Source organism: Dendronephthya gigantea, unplaced genomic scaffold (genome assembly GCF_004324835.1).
Source record: "Dendronephthya gigantea isolate DGI-Jeju-01 unplaced genomic scaffold, DenGig_1.0 000024F, whole genome shotgun sequence".
NCBI lineage: Eukaryota > Metazoa > Cnidaria > Anthozoa > Malacalcyonacea > Nephtheidae > Dendronephthya > Dendronephthya gigantea.
The window spans coordinates 2,022,566-2,043,887 of NW_021163034.1; the positions used below are offsets into that span (position 1 = coordinate 2,022,566).

General features: G+C 38.1%; 3 protein-coding genes across 4 annotated transcripts; 1 reads left to right on the forward strand and 2 right to left on the reverse strand.

Moving 5' to 3' along the window:
* Positions 1–1,714: 1,714 nt before the first annotated feature.
* Positions 1,715–7,124, reverse strand: LOC114522802. The gene is made up of 3 exons (XM_028543549.1): positions 6,707–7,124; positions 5,164–5,456; positions 1,715–4,748 (listed from the first exon to the last, which is right to left on the reverse strand). The coding sequence occupies exons 1-3, from the start codon at positions 7,069–7,071 to the stop codon at positions 1,990–1,992; spliced, it is 3,417 nt and encodes a 1,138-aa protein (XP_028399350.1). The 5' UTR covers positions 7,072–7,124; the 3' UTR covers positions 1,715–1,989.
* A 331-nt stretch (positions 7,125–7,455) lies between these two features.
* LOC114522906 (putative IQ motif and ankyrin repeat domain-containing protein) lies at positions 7,456–16,532 on the forward strand. Of its 2 annotated transcripts, XM_028543688.1 has the most exons (14): positions 7,456–7,734; positions 9,738–9,875; positions 10,123–10,287; positions 10,591–10,845; positions 10,918–10,980; positions 11,338–11,477; positions 11,649–11,703; positions 11,849–11,944; positions 12,252–12,326; positions 12,453–12,501; positions 12,756–12,858; positions 13,030–13,164; positions 13,499–13,627; positions 14,197–16,532. In XM_028543688.1, exons 1-14 carry the CDS (start codon positions 7,516–7,518, stop codon positions 14,366–14,368), a joined length of 1,794 nt encoding a protein of 597 aa, XP_028399489.1. In that variant the 5' UTR covers positions 7,456–7,515; the 3' UTR covers positions 14,369–16,532. The 2 variants fall into 2 exon arrangements, 1 of the variants encoding a protein (XP_028399489.1); XR_003686956.1 differs by lacking the exon at positions 14,197–16,532 and having other exon boundaries at positions 13,030–13,361; positions 13,499–13,588.
* Positions 16,533–16,920: 388 nt separating this feature from the next.
* Positions 16,921–18,216, reverse strand: LOC114522803 (XK-related protein 7-like). Its single transcript, XM_028543551.1, has 3 exons — positions 18,205–18,216; positions 17,853–18,078; positions 16,921–17,426 (listed from the first exon to the last, which is right to left on the reverse strand). Exons 1-3 carry the CDS (start codon positions 18,214–18,216, stop codon positions 16,921–16,923), a joined length of 744 nt encoding a protein of 247 aa, XP_028399352.1.
* Between the last annotated feature and the right edge of the window lie 3,106 nt (positions 18,217–21,322).

Below are 21,322 nucleotides of genomic sequence, written 5' to 3' on the forward strand. Positions count from 1 at the left end.
AATTATATTAAGATGAACTAATACTAAGTTGAGCAAAAGACATGGTATTTTCTTTATGTTTTCAAAGAAAATGCCATTTTGGATGTTTATTGTCAGTTTGTGGGTAAATTTATATATAGTCATCTTTATCGTAAACGTGGATTTAAACTTATTACTTGAACATGTATTACTTGAACTTTATCACAAAATATTTAAGTAAACTAAATAGAAAGTAATTATTGCATAGTTGCACGAAAATACTGAACCGGCCTATAAACATAACATAAAAAAGATCGTTCACAAGGAATAAAACTCAACTCTAACTTTTGCGACGCAGTTCAAAGCGTGAAGCGTGCCCTTACGTTATAAGGTAAAATAGGATGGAAAATTAGACTCTCAAAAACACATGTGATGTGTCTTCTCCACAAAGAACTACGTAGTGTGCGTGCATAAAATTCCGATGCTCGAATGGTATTCACAAAATGTGTGAATGTAAGTACACAAAAAAACTCGCTAAAAGTTCTGTTGCAGTTGAACATTTCCGGAGATTTACTTAATTGTAAGCCTTTCAAGTTTCAACAGATCATACCAACACATTTTTTACACGGATGTCGCTAGTGTACAGTCGCAATTTTGCAGTCAATTTACGCGGTCACAGTCTAAAATATTATTTTAATGTGCCGATAACACCGAAATTGAAACGAACCAGAAGCACTCACGAGCACACTCCTTTGATACGCGTAACGGTTACGCGGCACAGACATATATGCACATATCGCTTCTGGTTTTGATTCACTGTGCTGGTGTAGTATGATCGCATCTCTTGCAAAAACATAAAAATTCAGACTTGAACAAGTTTGAATTTCGCTATGACTATGTACAGTGGCGTAGCCAGCCTGACGATTTTGTCCCGCTATGTAAATTTCGAATTATTATAATTATTCATGTCTTTAGAAATCTATTGTTTTCACAGCCAGTGAACACTAAAATATTAGCATAGCGGGACAAATCGACAGGCTGGCTACGCTACTATGTATCGCAGTGTTGTGTTTCTGTTAAAGCGACAGTACTTAAATCCCATTCGGGTAAGCATATAGTAACGTGGTGAGGAAAACAATGAGCGGCGCCATGCATATATGGAAGACCAATTTTCGAATATTAATATTTAACCCTTTTATAATACATCGACAATTAATTCTTATTACTAGTTAGCACTTCTGTTCGCTAGAATGTATACAAGAAACTATAGGAAGCATTGAAATAAACAAGCTTAATTTTATTAATTTTTAGGTGCTAAATGTGTCAATCATCAAAATTACGAAAAATAGCAAAGTGGGAGAAAGGCAATTTTGACTTTTGTTCCGGCTTTGCGTCTGCCCGCCAATTTCAAGGCGGGCGAAACGAAGATCTGTGTTCAGGCTTAAGCGGGCAAGTACTGTGCTTGCATAATTGAATTTAATTATATGCAATGGTACTCGCAAGCTGAATGCATACTCGTTCCCAGGTTTCTGAGTGAAATGATAATAAACATTACATGACAATACAAACATTTTCATGGTGCATGGTTTAACATTGACCTGCAATCTTTTAGACAATTTCGATATTGCGATTTACATGATTATTAAGAATAAATTCGTGCAAAATGCAAACTCTTTTGTGGATTTTTATTTCACTTCCAGACTTCGGAAGGTCATTTGTTTTAAGTCTTCAGGTCATTGATATATAAAATTGGGTTGCCTAGTTGGGAGCACCTCACAGGCCGCCAGGAGACTCATCATAATACATTTCAATAATATAAAATATTGGAAACTCTATTTCGCATCATGCTCATAAGCAAAACCAAGAAAGTATCCCCAGTTCGGTACACATTAGAAAATCCGACCTAAACAGAAATATTCAAGGCTTTAATTAAAATTGGGATAATCAATTCAAAACGATGCGTTATACCCAGGGTTTGTATAGCTACATCGGTGTTTTAATTTCTCTGCGAAGAATTTTCCCACTCGAGTATTAGTCTAAATGTAACTCTTCCAGCTTGTCACGAACCGAACCAAACTTCTTTGGCTTCAGAGTTTTGGACAATGCTTTCAGGGCTTCAGGGCTTTCCGAGGTAAGGAGAGAAAAATCTACAGTATGTCGTCGGGTATCTTCGCCTCGTTTCGTGCAATCTTCGCGTGATTTTCGCAACGACGAAAACCGCCCACGTCTTAAATTAGTGGCAACAAAGTTCGGAAAACTAATTCGGTTAGATCGCTTACTTCTTCGCTCATTATAGCGGGGTATCGGGCTTCGCTTTGCGCCGTACCTTTTCTGGAAGGATTCTGTATATAATGTACACTGCAAGTCGCCAGAAGCTGCTTCAGACTCATCTTGGCAAAAAAATTGTTTTACATTTGAATCTGTAACATCTGAGTGTGGATATTTATAAATAAAGGAACCATCGTTCCAATCGCGTTTTTTCCCTAAATATTTGCTTTCTTCATTTTCAGATGAGTTCGATGAAGATAGCGAGATGCAATCAGACACAATGCTGTAACGGTGGTGGAATTTTACACTGTCAGAATTTTCAGTCAGTTGCTTTAATGGTGCAAATAGATCTTCGACGTTTGAAACATCACTATCTTCTAACGTGAGCGTCTCGCCCGTCGGACAATTCCTCAAACTACCTTCTGTGTCCTGAAGCGTCTCCGAATGTTTAGCTTCACTAATTTCCATTTTGATATTTCCATGATTTATCCCAGGCAAACGTTTCGTTGATAGTGGAGCCTTAGTGTCCTCCTCATCATCTGTACCACAATGAATCCCATCATCACATGTCCCACTCTCTTTTCTATCATCTGTACCACAACGTACCCTATTATTACATTTCCCAATCTCTTCCTCATCATCGGTACCACAGTGAATCCCATCATCACATGTCCCACCCTCTTTTTCATTGTCCGTACCACAGTGTTTCTCATCATCACATGTCTCAGTCTCTTTCTCATCATCGGTACCACAGTGAATCCCATCATCACATGTCCCAGTCTCCTTCTCATGGTCAGTACCACAGTGTTTCCCATCATTACATCTCTCAGTCTCTTTCTCATCATCAGTACCACAGTGAATCCCATCATCACATGTCCCAGTCTCTTTCTCATCGTCCGTACCACAGTGAGTCCCATCATCACATGTCCCAGTCTCTTTCTCATCATCGGTACCACAGTGAATTCCATCATCACATGTCGCAGTCTCTTTCTCATCGTCAGTACCACAGTGTTTCCCATCATCACATGTCCCAGTCTCTTTCTCATCATCGGTACCACAGTGAATCCCATCATCACATGTCCCAGTCTCTTTCTCATCGTCAGTACCACAGTGTTTCCCATCATCACATGTCCCAGTCTCTTTCTCATCATCGGTACCACAGTGAATCCCATCATCACATGTCCCAGTCTCTTTCTCATCGTCAGTACCACAATGAATCCCATCATCACATGTCCCAGTGTCTCTTTCATTGTCTGTACCACAGTGGACCTCGTCATCACATGTCCCAGTCTCTTGCTCGTCATCAGTACCACAATGTATCCCGTCATCACATGCTTCAGTCTCTTTCTCATCATCAGTACCACAGTGAATCCCATCATTACATGTCTTTGAGGCCACAACAGCTCCAATCTTATGTCCGTCATTTCGGATTACATTAGATCTATTGTAATTCAAATCAAAATTATGAGTCGGTTGCAAATCTGGGTCAATGTTTACAACACTGCTTGAATTATGTCTTTCAGAAGGCACATGAGAATTAAATAAGATTGTACAATGACCATCATTAGGTTGACGATCCCTTGGCGTATGAATATCCACAGAACATACATGTCCGTTTTCACGTCTTGTTTCACCACCCCGAATTTGATTCATTTCAATTTCTTCAGGAAGACTTCTTCGCTCTGAAGCTACTACAACTGATTTCGTAACACCATTTTCTACAACGTTTCCCGAACTATGCCTCCACTTTGCTCTCTCAGCCTTTTCCCTTTTTATCTTTTCTCTATCCAGCGAATATTGCTTCTGCAGTTGCGAGGGCTTGTGATACAAGAGCTCGCTTTCCAAAGGCGGAGAGCGGCTGGAGGTCCTGTTCCCCTGGGCAACACCAGGCCGGAGAGAGCCCTTACTTGCACGAATATCTACAAGTATTTCTTTTCCTTTTGGCGTTAATGACTCTTCATCTTCATCTTCATAAGATCGTACAACACAACAGCAGATCTTACGTTCAACAATACCTGCAACAGTCGGAACATCGTGTGATGTCCGGAAGAATATCCCTTGTATCGATAAGCTAGGGTGGTAACAATGGTAATACAAAACCAAAGCAATAACACCAATAAAAAAACCACCAAATACCGTTCCTAAAGCTGCCACAAATACTACACCATACTCGTGGCTGTAAGGCAACCAGAATCCCATAAGGACACAGTTCTCCACAAACATTAAAGCATAAAACAATATCAAACGTTTTCTAGTGAACCCATCTTTCACATTGAAAAAACAAAAAACATATATGAATCCCACAACGATTGGGAACATAAATTTTAGGATTTTATTCTTGGAACCAAAGGATGGCTTCTGCCAACGTATCCAGAACGCCATTAAAAACCAATGTAGACAAATGAAAAGAAAGATCCAAGATGTGTAGACTGAGGCAAAGAGGACAAGGGTAACAATACGTGATGCCACCATCGTTATGCGCCAAGCAATCTGACAAGCGAAGGCCCACCATGTCATCTTGCCTATTAAAAATAAAATAAGTAGTTTTAAGCACCGTTCACAACAACAGCTATTTTTGGTGTGGCTGCAGAATTTGTGTCAGTCTACCCCCCCCCCACCAATCATCATCTATTCACTCCTCACTCCTTTCCTACCCTTGGCCCCAATGTCATTGTAACTAGTGGTGAATTTGGGGTGTGTATAGTGGTGGATTTTGGGGTGCATCCCTGTAGACTTTGGTCACAAGACTTGACTGCCAGGGGGTAAAATAACATAACATAGTGTACCAAGGTGCAAATATAGAATGACTTTTGATCTCTTGCAGTTTCCTAATTGGTCAAGATTAACTGCTTACAAATTCATTACCTGAAGGCCCCTAAACTCAATCAGACTCAAACAATGTTTAAAGGTAGTGTGCCATGTTTAAAGGTAGTTTACCTTTATTTTTCGATGCATCTCGTTGGGCTTTGGAATAACTGACGATTGATGACGCCAAAGATATCAATGAGAAACAAGCAGAAAGTGCTGTCAACCAATCATTGTCTTTGTCAAAATGCCTGTTATATGCTAAAATATACAGCTGAAGAACCATTTGTGGTGCTGATTCAATAAATACTTCAAATAATCGTAGCATTGCAATGTCACGCCATTGTTCAATGTATATACTATAGGCATTTCTATCTGGATTTTCCTTCCTGCTGCGCCTGGCACTTCTGTAATACTCCCAGTACCTAGGTATCAAAACAATTGATCAAATGTAGCAGATTTAGATGGTGTGCAGGCAATGGATCTAACTTGAGAAACCATATTCTCTTGTTCTTCTTACTAATTATAATGTAATGTATATACTAAATAGAGTGTTAATACCTAGCAAGGCACTTCAAGATCTAATGTCATACCAACTGTCTCCAAAGTAAAAAAGATTGCAGTAAACAACAATATTAACAATCATTTTTGGATACAGATATACAAGAATATGCCTATATGTTATATAATTATAAAATATACTACATTCAATATAGCCATATTAGCAATAGTATGGGCTTTCTTTTCGCATAACTTAATTCATGCATTTTCACTTTGGATTGTTTTAACAAGAGTTATGTGAATTTGACTATTTTTCTACATACATACTGTATAATTTATCATTCAAAAAGTTTGACATAAAATGATCCGTCATTCAGCTCATAGTTACATGTTTTACTATAATTAAAATCACAGCATGTGGTTGAAGTTTTCTTATGCTTTGTTGTTGCTATTTTCCTCATAAATATACCTTTCTCCCCATGTGTTCATAAAACATGAGGTAAAGTTATATTTATTGGTCATTCTGTAGAATCAGCATGGCGGAATTGAGAAACATACAGCTAAATAGACATTCTATAAACTGATTTCTTCTCAATTAAAAAAAGTCTGTTTACATGCATGCATCCATGATTGTAAAATGATTGTGTTTTATATTTTTGTTCTTCAATGAAAATATTTAAACACCTTTCTTTTATATAACCAGAATGTTCAGACTTTACTACTTGAAGTAGAAGTATTTTGTTAATAGGATTTATACAAATAAAATTTCACCTTCTGAGATAAGATATATATTAATGCCTGGTTCTAAAATCTGTATCACCCTTTACTACATATAAACTGGCCCTAGTTTAAATATGTATACACATGTGTGGGATGACAAGACCCAAATTTGTATGAAAAATAAATTGTGCTGAGTTTAATAAGGCAAATGTTCTAGTTTCATATTACATCTGATTGATCTGAACCTTGCCCTTGGACTTTCATAATCCATTAATCCTCCATACTGTTACGGTACTTCTAGTGTAAGACACAGTACTGTCCTATAATCTCATATCACTTTATTTTCTTAATATCCCTATTGGCAAAACCAAGTTTCCAGGGAAATTTCATTCGTAATATCAACTTGATATAATATTAATAAGACCTTAAAATGACAATATTAAACATTGAATACCTTTTCAACGGGCCAAGTTGTAGCACATGCAAAACAACTATGGTTGTTTTGCTGGCTTCTTCAGCCGTGTCGTCGTAATACCACTTTAGTGAGAACATCATCATAACTAACGAAGCACTCATGACACACGCGAGTGTAAGAGAAAACCAGATGTAGTCCCCATTGCGGAAATACTTGAGAGAAACCAAAATATCTGTCACAACGTCCGCTATATAGAAACCCACACTGCCGAAAATCCACAAATAATCGTACCAAGCGGCTTTCAACGATTGATCTGAAGTCGACAAACGATCCCTAGTTGGTCCGCCGTCTTTACAATCAACGCGGTGATTATTGTAGTCATCTACCAACGACTTATTAGACATCTTACTTCAGTTATAACGCGAATGTCATCGTCAAAACATCAGCGTGTTTTCCTTTTTTATCCCCCGCTGATTGTTAAAGCATCTAGAAATACACAGCGCATTCCTAGGATTCTCGCTTAATTTGCGGGAAATTGTCGCGCCAGTTTTTGGCATTTGGATTTGAAGTTTGAACATTCTGGAAAATACATGAACTCTTCATGAAGCAATGGTGGACTGCATAAAATAGGTTAAATAACAGAAACTTTAAAAAAATAGGACGCGACAATTTAGAGGATATTCCTCCTCGACCTCGAGTGTTGCCTTAAAAATACGCCAAAATTGTGAGTCGCCGAATCGCCTGAAAAGCGTATAATGCGTCGCCAAAAATAACGGCATAAACATTACATTTGACATGCATGGACCGCATATTGAAACGTGACTAATATTTGACTACTCATTGTCAAAATGCCTCCAAAAAAGGCAGTTCCTACTTCAAAAACGTGTAAAAAGGGAGCCGCAAAGCCGGTCTCTAATATAAAGTCAGTTTCGCCGACGAAATCTCGCACGACAGGCAAGGGGACTTCAAAGGCTCCCCCGAACACGGGCCCGAAGGGAGCCAAACATGCTGCAGCAGGAGTATCGGGTAGCAAGGCTGGCGGGAAAACAAAATCTGCCAAACCGCAGGTATTTTGTCATAGAATATTAATGCGTATCACTTTCAAGTGAGAGCGTGTTTTTACTGAAATATCGGAATAATATTGTCAATACAATATACGATCTTGTTTATTTTCATTTTTGTTGCTATGGTAACATGATAGATACTGCAAATATTGTAAAAATCACACCACATATAAACTATAAATAAATTTGGAGCAAAAGGATTAACAAAACATTGAATTTAGAAAAAATGCTGCCATTAATCTTTAGTACACAACACTTTGCATTCCATCTGCTGATCTGCATCAATATATTTATAATGGGCTCCATGCAAGGGCTCATAGCCTCATAATATATAAATGGCTCAATAGGACCTTTCAATAATCATCTCATATGTTGTGATGGTGCTAGCCAAAGTGCCAAACTAGCCTGGTTGCCACTCAAAGTAGCACAATCAAAGCATAATTCACCTAATTAATCATTATAGCAGTCTAAACCAGCTATCTTTGGTAAGGGCAATTAATAATAAATGTGAAAAACAAAAACGTGAAGAATAAAAAACATGAAAACAATTGATTCAAGAATTCACCATTTGACTACAACTATGCACAACTTGATATTGCACCAATTGGGTTATATACTGTTTTAATACTTTTCCAGTAAATGAAGGACAACGTGTATGGTCATTAATACCCAAGGAGTAGCCGAGTAAATGGCAAAATTTAATATTCCATAATAATTCATAGCTGGGACATAATTTATATATGCATCCCCATTATACAGGTGCAGGTGCTGTTCCAAAATTTCAGAAGAAATTCCATAACTTTTCCAGTTTTACAGTCCAGGGAAAAGTTTAGATATATAATTAAGACTCTAGCTGATCGAAACATATATGTTCATTTTTTATTGCAATAGAAATGCATCTTAACATTAAACTGTTATTAGCCAAAGTGTGCAAATGCAATTCATCCCACAGCAAAAAGCTGATAAAAAGTCTGATATTACCTGACCCATGATGGTCTCACCCCCCAAGATAGTATGCAACCCATGGGTATGGGAAATCTAGTCTTAGATGTGTGGCTGCATGCCTAAATCACTTTCATGTGCAAAAATGAAAACCTATTCAGAATTTCTGATAAGGAATAGTTTAGAGAAGTTGCAATATTTTCTAATTTAGCCTAATTTTTAATACCATATTTATATAATTGATAGGTGAAGAAACTTTTACTATTTGCAGTTATAGCCAGCAAAATCAAACGTTATATAACACTAAAAAGATGGTAACTTTACTGGGTTAGCAAACTTGCTTCCATAGGTATAGCTTTATTAGAGTTTAGACTTTTGTGGAAACGACTTAATTTCGAGTAATATTTTTACCTCGCTTGGCTTCCAGTGGCTTTGAAGAAAATATATATCTTGCTTGATAATTTCTCACTTGGCATCCGCCGGAATAAAGTTGCAGTTTTTCAAATAAACTCCCAGATAAACTCTGCAAACTCTTCACGTGTTTTTACCACATTCAAAATGGAGGGAAAAGCCAATCCTTGAGCAAATCGCACATTTTGCCGCCTCGTACCCAGACACCTCGAATTCGTATGCTCGCTCTTCCCCACGTGTACCCCCTGAGGAGCGAAATATTCGCTCTGGTGGGGGCAGAGGGAATACCCTCGGTAAAAGGTTTTGCGCCTTCGTAGGTCAATTGGAATTTAAAAGAAGTAATTTAAAATGAAGGCTCTAGATAGCGACGAGAATGGCTGCATGTTTGATGTTTTTAACAGAACGCCATCTTCAGCTATCTTAGCCCCGGCGGTCTGTTAAAATTGTATAGAAGACAAATAAGGCTCTTCTTTTTAGTTCATTTCCATGATGTAGAGGTTTTTACTCCAGTGCATGCCCACGAGATACTGAAAGGCCTGTCGAAGTGTATCCGCATTTGTGAACCAAACTCTAAGCATGCGATTTATCCCTGGGGGGGGGGGGGCTCCGACGATTTACCCAGTTTTTTATTGAAACCGTACATAAAACTACAGAAAGAATGGAGCAAAGAAGATGACCAGGCAAGAATCATACAAACAGCAGCAAGGAAGTATCTTGCACGGAAGAGAGTGCAGAAGTTGAAGAAAGATAAACAAGATTATGAAGAACTTATGGTGAAATTAGAGAAGGAGGTAGTTTATAGGTCATAACATAACGTACCTACTGAGTTACTGTAGACAATTTCAGATTTTGAAACTTTCGATTGTTCATATGGTGATTAAAGTCCTATCTATTTCAGTCCCAGGTTTTAAATTCCTGTAAGGAAAGTCGAGTTTTAAAATCTGTCCTCCGATGGGACAGTGGAAACATTACACGCATTTCTACTTTAATCAGAGCATACCTGCATGGCTATATTATTACACTGTCATTTGACTACAGGCATGGCTGCAAATGGTTGAAAGGGAGCGAGAGGAAGAGGAAAAGGAGCGACAGAAAGAACAAGAGGAAAGAAAGAAAAAAGCTCAAGAAATGAAGTGGAGAAAACGTTTGTTGGAGGCTGCGTTTGATGGGGATGATGAGGAAATCAATTGTGTCTTGAATGAGGTCTGTGCATTTTTTACAGGTGTACAAAAACATACATAAAGTGCATGTTTTTGTACATTTGTACACGTTCATTGCCCATTTAAGCTTAACATATTTAAGACAAAAAAAAGCATTCACAATTACAACCCATCTCTAAGGATTAAAACCCATTATCCCCTTCACACTCAGAGTTGAAATTCACGCTTCAGCTTGTTCGAAATAACACAATTAAGGATTGTGCAATTCTATGCAAGGAAACTCGTCATTGTCATTCTTGAATTCCGCAAATGTTTATGCATAAAAGTATCCTGATTCTTTCAACAGGCTTTAGCCAACGACAAGAAGCAAGAAAATATACCAGAAACAGTGCGAGAACTACACATAAAGAAGCATCAACTAAGCCTCTCTGATTGCGAAGACGCGAACGGTAACACTCCACTTTCGGAGGCCTCAGCCGGAGGACACGCGAGTACCATACAGCTGCTTCTTCACAAGGGAGTTGAGATCAATTCCAGAGGCCGTTATGAGCGCACACCGCTGTGGAGAGCTGCCTTCGCCGGGCATTTGCAGGCAGTCCAGGTAAATCATTTATGAACCAATCGATTTGCAAAGAAAAATAATAGCTTTTATCTGCGAACTTTTCAATTTCAGTTGCTCTTGGAAAATGGTGGTGATCCTCGCCTTCATGCTAGTGATGGAACATCTCCTGTCCAGGTAAACTATACCGTCCCGTTTACACTACTCTCAATCGGATTGCCTGTGTACGCTATCTTTTGATACGGCGCAGTTAAAATTGCTATACCCGTACCAATTTTATTCGTGCTCGACCTGAGCGCAGATAATAGGGACCTTAAGATCTACGACGTCAATAATCTACGACGGCAAGCGGAAGTAGTTTTGCAATGTTTGCAGTAAATGCGCAAATATATTTGGTACGGTACCACGTTTAGCTGTGGCGCGCGTATGGATTAAATGCAGTGTAAACGGGGCTTTCAAATAAGTGACCGAGCTTGCAGCTTCTTGAAGTAAATTTTCAACTAGTACAAATCAGCAACAGTGGGTAAATTGCAGGTAGCGGCAATTGCAGTTGTGGAAGAATTTCTAAAGGCCTGGGATGTTCAACGTACAGACGAATTATTGAAAAAACTTGAAGAAAATAAAGAACAAAAACTTGAGGAGGAACAGGCGCAACAAAAGCAAGAATGTGACAGGTTTTTGTTTATGTTTTATGTCGCTGCTATTATAATGGTTAAAAAAGTTTTGTTTTACTGTTTTCAACCACTTGGCTGGTTCGATAATCATGATACATAGTTATATTTATAGCTTCTTGCTTCCCTTTTATTATGCATATTATCTTTTTGATATTTTGTATTAAATTTCAGGTTAGAAAAGAAATTACATGAAGCTGAGAAAGAGGACAAAGCTTGTCAAATGAGAGTAAGTATATATACCACCGAATCAGATTTTAGCCCGTTTTCGTGTCTCCGAGTGTTTTAATTTAATTTCTGCTATAGTTACTTGCCGTGATGTAGGATTTGTGACCCTACAAACTATGTTTCATGTCTCGTTCGATGTTTTGTAGCTGGAGAAAGCACATTGCGAGCTGAACAAGAGGATATTTGAACATGACAAATGCGTTGCTATGGGAGATGAGAAGAAAATAAAGATTACTTTGCAGGTATTTGATGTAAAGTACCTTATTACCATATTATGCTACACTATAGTTATTGTTTAAGTGAGACCATTCTTGCATAAGAACCTTATTTAACCCAACTTTATAGCACTTATATTGTCCTCCAATAACTGGGTCTTGATATTATCCACTAAATGAGCGTCTTCCATCACTAACATTTGTTTATTCTGAAAAAGACAATATTATAATATATGCGGCGGTAGCTCCTCAAAGACAAGCCCAACCCGTGATATCCCAAGACGAATATTGTATCAAAATGAAATATCTTTCTCAAAAGTAATTTTCGATCCAGACTGTTCATGATGCCGAGCTGGAGTTGGAAACAGCAAAACAAAACAGCAAGGTAGCACGTGATAAACTCGCGCAGGTAATCATTATGCAGGCATTAATTCTCTATTTTCCTTTTCTCTAATAATGTCGTGTCATTTAACTATGTTCCCAACGAATGCATGTTTTTTCAAAATATACAGCTTCATCATTTTATTCATTTTAGTTGAAATTGAGATTGAGAGAGCAAAGAAAAGAAGGAGTCGGTAATACCGGTAAGCCTTTAATTTCTTTATACTTCAAAAAAGCCTGTACCTCAAAGAATCTTAAGGTGCTATATTCAAAAAGCTCTCGTACCAATATACATTTATCATTAGTCTTGCGTTGGAAAAGACAAATTATGAAATTTGCAGACTAAACCGGCTCTGCATGGTTCGAATTGCTATAATGTTTAGAGCAAGTTCCTACGGCGTATATACCATTAACTTAATTTGTGGGACATAGTGACTTGAATTTTCCATTTCTTAAGGCGGCGAAGATGCAAGTGAACTAGTAGGGATAAAGGTGTCTATAAAGGAGCTTGATGATGTCCTGATGAGGGACGTTGGTGGTAAAATTGCTCAAAGTGGCAGGTATTCTATCTTTGTCCCTCGCTATATATATTGATGTAAATTCGCAGCTTATACTGAGTAAAAACTGTTGAGAAACTTACGGTGACCTGCAGTTCTGAAGGCTCACAGTTTTATGACTGGTAAAATAGATTGCACCCTATATATTTTATAATATACGTTTCATTATTTCAGATGGCCTCTTCTTATCGATTCTTCAACTCAAACTTCTACGTTTCTGCGTTATCGTGATACAAACTTTCTCAACGCCCTGAATCCAAGCAATATGGAACCGGATGTCATACGGCTTGCTATTCTGGGAGCTGTACGGTGAGATGATCGTTCGAGTTAGATGTGGACATTTCTGTTTTAGGTCTTCTAACGCGATCTGCATGCGTTTCGTTCAAAGAGAATTGTTTATCTAGGCTCTCCGATGTTCAAGTACACTATATTCAAGGCATTTTTCTCGTTGGTTTTCGCATAAAAAATTAAAAGCTTTTCGTTTTACGCACTACTCTCTATTTTAGGTAAGTTGTCCGTTTAGGTTATTTGTATCCAAGCGAATGACTAGCTATAGTATGCTATATACGCTATTTCGAAAATATCACATTTTCTTAGAATTTTTCCATAATATTTATTGCGGTGATTCAATTCTGTTACATAGTTTCGGGAAACCACTGGTGCTGGACATGATGGCAGTTGATATGTTCGAAAGTGTCAAAATAAAGTTCGACGTCGTTCAAGAGGGCCTGCTAAACACAATCATGACTAAAGAAATCCTTAAGGATGACAGGTTTTTTCAACATTTTGTGTGTTTTCGGTTTTAATGCATTCATATATAGGTATCGTGAGCTTTTGAATGTTGAAATCGTACAGCTTTAAAAGTATGCCTGTCATGTTTTCATCCAAGGTATTCAGTATAGTGGGACTACCTCCAATTTAACCTCGTACCCAGGGTCTTTTTACCTCCGCTCCAAAACAAGCGAATTTACACTCGGTACTAGAGGTTGCCTGAAATTAATGTTCTCCAGCTATACTTCAATACTTTGTCGCGGAAGCGCGCTATATATGCATTCTTTATGTAGAAAACTCTCCGAATAAAACTTACGAACTATATATAGCTACCGACCGGCCAGACCCGATATTTTTAAAACATGTTGACAACTTTCACGATTCCAGTCATGCAGCCGACATGCTTGTGAGCTTGATTTAAAGTCAATTTTGACAATAGAAAAGACGATTTAAAGAATTCTTGGGTGATCTATCCTCTTGTCACTTTTCAAGATTGCAAAATTTTAAATGCATCGGGTTATTTGGACCTGGGTGTTTTAAGTCATTGTTATTTGAACTTTCTATTCACAGATTTATGTCGCTAGTTCGTGCCGAGGATGGAGAACAGTACAGCAAGACTGCATTCCTCGGGGCAAAAATCGAGAACTTTAAATTTATTATCTTAACCCAACTGTGGAATCCAAGCGAAAACTTGATCAACCAAACCTATCCTTTGAGAGTTATGATGCCCTCCAAAAGTTGAGATTTATATAAAAAAGGCTATATATTGACAAATTTAACAGGCATGTTTTAGATATTGTTGCTATATAGATATTTCATCTTTTAGTATTTGAAGCAATAAAGTGTGGGATCCGGAACTGCTATCGAATTTTAGCCATCATCATGCCGACTCAGCCGTGGAGGGTCGCTAAATGGGCTCAGTAGACCAGCCCTTTTGTGAAAGGATGAGTTCGTAGAAGGAAAATCCTACCTCGACATTCGACAATCCGCGATCGTTTAGCTGAAGGATTAACCGGATTCTCGCCTTCTTCTCGATCTTTTCTTGAACCGCTGTTTCTTGTTGTGCACGTTTGCTCCACCAAAGATACCGGTCTTGAATCTCGGCTGCCTTAAGGGGACTCCTTTCTCGTTCACTTACCGGTTTGGAGTTGTTGATAAATCTTATCCACGCTCCGACTCGGATGACTCTGACAGGTTCATGAGCTAGTTCATCGAATTCGTCACGATCCTTCGTTGTTGTCACCGTCGCTGCAAGGACTCTTCGAGCAACTTTCGCTTCAGCGCTGGTTTTCTGACAGCGCTCCAAAGTGATAGTTGGAGACCAGTATATATTTGCCGCCTCGACTACCAGGTCCGCCGGGTTTTGAACAATGGACACGTAACGCCATTGGATATGAGCTTTTTCCTTGGTCTTCGCCACACGATTGGAGACAAATTGGCGGTACTCCCCCTGACCATTGATCCAGTATCCGTAGACGTTTGTTACCAGATTCGCTGCCATTTGTGCCACAAGAAGCTCGAGACGTGGGATTGTTAAATTCTTCTTTGCTAATCATGACTTAGAGCAAACCAGGACTTGTGTTGCAATAGATCTAGCGTATGTAAATTCGAATGCCATTTGTGTAGTCTGAACGCGTTGCATCTTCGAATACTTTGTTCGCTTCTCTGCCACGGATTTCACGTTCTCACCCCCCGTCATGAAGTCGTGGACATACAGGTTGTCCCGGATCTCTCTAACTAAGTCTGGGTATTTCTATTCCCAGGCGTTCAAATGTTTGTTGATTACTCCGCCAAGCAAGAACGGGGAGAAGGTTAATCCAAACAGAGCCATCGTGAACACCGATACACCGTCAGTTTTTCACTGCCTGAATTCTCCCAGAGAACCGTCGGTTCTGTTCCTATATCCTCACCTGCAGGAAGGCTTTTTCGATATCGCTCGTTGGAGGTAAATAACAAATTTTGCCACTGGGAAAATACACTTACATCAATAAAAGAAATGAAAGGTATAAACATTGTAAATATACACAGCTTGACACACCAATCACCAATTGCAATATTGTGCAAAATATGTCGTTTTAAACGAATTTTTTCTATTTCTAAATGTTTTTTCCTAAAATATCATTTTAGGATGTCTAACGTGGTAAAACCAGTTCAAAAAAACACTCCTTTTTCCTCAAAAAGCGACCAAAAAAACGAATATATTTTTTTAATACAAATTTTAGTTGTTGCGAACGTGGTTGCTAAGGAGAGGCATTGATATAACGCGCAGCCAATAAACGCGCTCCCTTTTTTGACTGATGTTTCCAATACCAATGCCTCCTCTAGTTTTATTTATAATCTGTATGGTGTTTTCCGCCACCAGCTCGCAATCTTTTCCGCTGAGCAGGGGTTTTCGGGTTCCGCTGAGTAGGGTTGGTTTTCACTCGAGCATACTCTCCGTTTCCTAAGACCAGATGTATGTAATTTCTGAAGGGTCATGGCAAAATTCTCCTGAACGTGCTCTAACTTTTGCATGGTAGCAAGGGCTTGCACGCAATAGGACAATTTTTCACTGAATTCCTCGATCTTACGAGTGTTCACGTTAAATATGTTGGGCAGTTCTAATATCTCTTTCACATAGCTATTTCTAATCGCTGATTCGTTTCCGTACTTATCAGTGAGGATTGACTTGGCACGATTGTAACCTTCCACTGAGAATAGCAAGGCTTCAACACACCGTCTGACTCGGAGCGAGTAACTCGCGCAAATAAGTAAACTTCCTTATGGGTGGAATCGTACTTTTATCTAAAGGCTAAAGCTTCAAAAAACTGTCCCCAAAACCTTGACCAATCCATATACGAGCCATCATACTTAGAAATGACTAATTTTGGCAATTTCGCTGTTTTGAAACTACTGCATTCCTGAACTTCCGGCCCGGTTTTACTCAGAGCCTAATGGCGCAGCATTTGTAACTTTTTCTCATGTATAGTTTTAACTCTCGATAAAACTGCTCCTTCTGCGCCTGGGTACTTTACGAACGTTCTTTATCCGAGATCCAACTCTCAAGAATTAGTGCCTTAAAATGCTGCCCCCAAGCTGATGTCCCCGACAAGTCACAAACAGTCTCAAACAACAGAATTTAATAAAGAAAATGTACTAAAATCTAAGGTCTTCGTCCGCGCTTCTCGCGTGTGCGTCACACCCTAACTAACTAAATTTAAAACCCTTCCCTTAATTAATAGGTTCTATGAAATTGCGCGGTTTGCGCATTGGTAAGTGCCTGCCCTAAAGGTATTTTAAGTGGTCATCAGTTGGTCAGTTCCACTTCACCATTCGGAACATTTTGAAGAATATCCCGTGTGTAGATAAGCTAGGGTGGTAACAATGGTAATACAAAACCATCGCAATAACACCAATAAAAAAACCACCAAGTACCACTCCTAAAGCTGCCACAAATACTACACCATACTCGTGGCGGTAAGGTAACCAGAATCCCATAAGGACACAGTTCTCCACAAACATTAAAGCATAAAAGAATATCAACCGTTTTCTAGTTAACCCATCTTTCACATTGAAAAAACAAAAAACATATATGAATCCCACAACGATTGGGAACATAAACTTTAGGATTTTATTATTGGAATCAAAAGATGGCTTCTGCCAGCGTATCCAGAACGTCATCAAAAACCAATGCAGACAAATGAAAAGAAGGATCCAAGATTTGTGGACTGAGGCAAAAAGGACAAGGGTAACAATACGTGATGCCACCATCGTTATGCGCCAAGCAATCTGACAGGCAAACGCCCACCATGTCATCTTGCCTATTACAATAAAATAAGTAGTTTTAAGCACCGTTCACAACAACAGTTTTTTTGGTGTGGCTGGAGAATTTGTGTCAGTGTATCCCCACCAATCATCATCTATTCAGTCCCCGCTCCCTTCTTACCGTCAGCCCACATGTCATTGTAACTAGTGGTGGATTTTGGGGCGTATCCCTGTAGACGTTAACGTTGGCCACAACGACTTGACTGCCAGTTGCCAAGGGGTAAAATAACATAACCATCTTGCTTTGTTTTGTTAATGGTTAGTGTACCAAGTTGCACATATAAAATGACTTTTGATCACTTGCAGTTTCCTAATTGGTCAAGATTAGCTGCTTACAAATTCATTCCCTTAAACCCCCCCCCCAACTCAATCAGGCTCAAACCATGTTTAAAGGTGGTTTACCATGTTTAAAGGTAGTTTACCTTTATTTTCAGATGCATCTCGTAGGGCTTTGTAATAACAGACGATTGATGATGCCAAAGATATCAATGAGAAACAAGCAGAAAGTGCTGTCAACCAATCATTGTCTTTGTCAAAATGCCTGTTATATGCTAAAATATACAGCTGAAGAACCATTTGTGGTGCTGATTCAATAAATACTTCAAACAATCGCAGCATTGAAATGTCACGCCATTGTCGAATGTTATACTATAGGCATCTCCATCTGCAGTTTCCTTCCTGGTGCGCCTGGCACTTCTGTAATACTCCCAGTACCTAGGTATCAAAACAATCATATGTAGCAGATATAGGTGGTGTGCAGGTAATGGATCTAACTTGAGAAACCATATTCTTTTGTCGCTCTTGCTCTTCTTACTAATTATAATGTGATGTATATATTAATTGGGTGTTAATGCCTAGCAAGGCACTTCAAGATATATTGTCATATGAACTGTTAGGAGATTGAAGTCTAAGTCGAACATTTAACCGTATTTATTCATGATTGATAATGCTATACAAACATACATAGATCACAGACAAGAAGAACAAAAGGCTTAGCGAAGCATAAATCTAAAAGCACATGCTATGCAATCACGTGACTAATTTAACCAATGGCATGCTCTAAATATGAATATACCATACGTAAATAATTACTCCGGCGTCAGCGACGGAGTTGAAAATTCGCCCCGGTTTTGTTTTGTTGTTTTTTCTTTTTTTGTTTTTTTTTATTTTTTTTTATTTTTCGTCGTCGCAAGTCTGAATGGCGCGAAACATTGTAGTATTTAAAATGTGTATGTAACCGTATTTAGCTACGTCCCAGTCTTATCTACCAAGAGTTGTGGTGCACAGCTTTGGCTAATTTTCCGATGCGCGATTCGATTTCGCTCGCATGATACGGCAATTCCTCCAAGAGCAACAAATAAACCGTTCTTTTCATGCTTTTCGACTAAGTTTAGATTGAATTGGGGTAAGAATACATTTAATACATGCAGATTTTGGTCCTATTTTAATAATATCGCTGCTATTTCGCCGTTTAACAAGATGATGTGGTCGTGTATGGGCACGTTGAACGTCGTAGTTTGCACAGGATTGAAGATTTAATATAACTATATAAGCGCGAATTCCAAAGGCAAAGTGTAAGACAAAGCGAATATATCATGCGGTTTATTTACATTTTGAACAATTGAACTTCTATACTTTTTAAAGTACGATGTCCTTTTGAATTTCGCGATCGAACATTTAGGTTCGCAAGGCATCTAAATGCGAATATATATGAACTGTATTGTTTATGTTCAGAAGCTCTATATTGAGGACTGGCACGTGCGCCGGAGTTAACGCCAGAACAGGCGTCTTGTTATATGTATAACATGAACTACTTCCAAAGTCAAAAAGGTTGCAGTAAATTATTTTATGATAGATACAGGAATACAAGAACATACCTTTATGTTATATAGTTATAGAATATGCCACCTAACTATGTAGGGGCTTTTGAATTTGGCTATTTTTGTAGATACATTTCTACAGTATAATTTTTGTTTCAAAGTTTGACATAAAATAATCAGTCATTCAACGCATGGTTATATGTTTTACTAATTAAAATCACAGCATGTGGTTGAGATATTTTTATGCTTCATGTTATAATGCTATTTCCTTTTAAGACATTTCCTTTTCTTCGTGTTTTTGAACGTTCTACAATACATTAGGAGAAGGGTATATTTATCGGTCATTCTGTAGAATCACTGTGACAGAATCGAGAACATACAGCTAAATAGACCTTCTATAAACTGATTTCTTCTTAATTAAAAAAGTCTGTTTACAAGCATTATTCATGCTATGTATGCAGTTACTGATTGTAAAATGTTTGTATTTCATATTTTTGTTTCTGAAATATAACCACGCAGATCAGTTATATCCAGTTATATCCTTAAATAACCAGAATGTTCAGACTTCTTCAATATTAGGAGTATTTTGTTAGGATTTATAGAAATAAAATTTCACTTTCTGAGATAAGATATACACTGGCGGTCAAAAAGAACTGCTCAAATGTTGCTATTATCGTATGTAACAGGAATCGTAACAATCAATCTTTTATTGTACACTAGCGGTCAAAAAAAACTTTTTAGATACAAATTCATAAAGAAGAAGCGAATATATAGGAGAGAGCTTGATAGGCATTTTGGATAATTCTCTTATTCCAAGCAATATTTCAATAATGTAATGCAACCTGCAACACTTTCAAGATATACTCAAACAATGGTTTCAGAATGAGGGAGTGACAGAAATAGATTGGCCTGCACAGTCAAAAGACCTTAACCCTATTGAAAATCTGTGGGACAATGTCAAGGGGATAGTGCAAGAAGAAATTCATTCATAAAGCGTCCATGATTTATGCGTTGCTGTAAAGACTGTCCATAGGATGAATTTCTTTTGACCGTTAAGATTAGAAAGAAAAGACAGAAAGTATGCCACGCCGGTAAGGCCGTCATCAATTATAAGGCCAAAGGAGGGTCAACAAAATACTAATATTTCATATAGCTTAGCATGTAATCTAGTCTATATTTACTCGTTTATATTCTTAAAGGGACAGTTACGTTCATTTGAGAGCATTTTAACTTGTTTTGAACAGTTCTTTTTGACCGCCAGTGTATATTAATGCTGGATTCTTATCATTTATAGACCTGAAGCGAGGGGAATTCGACGAAATATTACCCCAAGGAAAGATATATCCCGAGGGCTTAGCCCGAGGGGGTGATATTTCGTCGAATTCCCCGAGCGGAAGGTCTATAAATTATATATTATATCGAAACAACGTGTGGGTGAAATGGCTTCTTTTGCCTCCATTTTGAAATTGTTGACAACCTCGAGTCGTGTGCGAGGCATCCACGCGTGGTACACGCAAACTCTAGGAATTGTGTAGAGAGTCTCATCGCGAGACGTTCACCGTAAGCTTTATGCTACGCTCGTTTGTTTAAGTTTGAGCGCTCTGGTGACTCTACTATTCAATTCCAACAATGTGTAACCGACTCTACTATTCAATTCCAACAATGTATATATATATATATATATATATATAATATTATATATATATATATATATATATAATATATATATATATATATATATATATAATATAATATAATATATATGAGCGTTGCTCAGCGCACAAATGCACGCACGTGCCTTCGCGTGAAGGGCTAATTCCACGACGTGCGAAATACGAAAAATTTCGCTCGAAAAAAGAATTGTGCGAAAATTTTCTTTCCTCAGTGACTTCCACGGTCAAAACAAAACGCGCGAAGTTCGAAAAAAATAAAAACAATATGGCTGCGTATGAAGAAATATCGATGCTCTTGCTTATTCTTTATCGTAGAAGAAAACGTCGTAAAAGTAATAGCTAAATACAGGAAAAGATTTTGGGTCAGAAAGTTATTTCAGCTATTTCATTTGTTCAAAC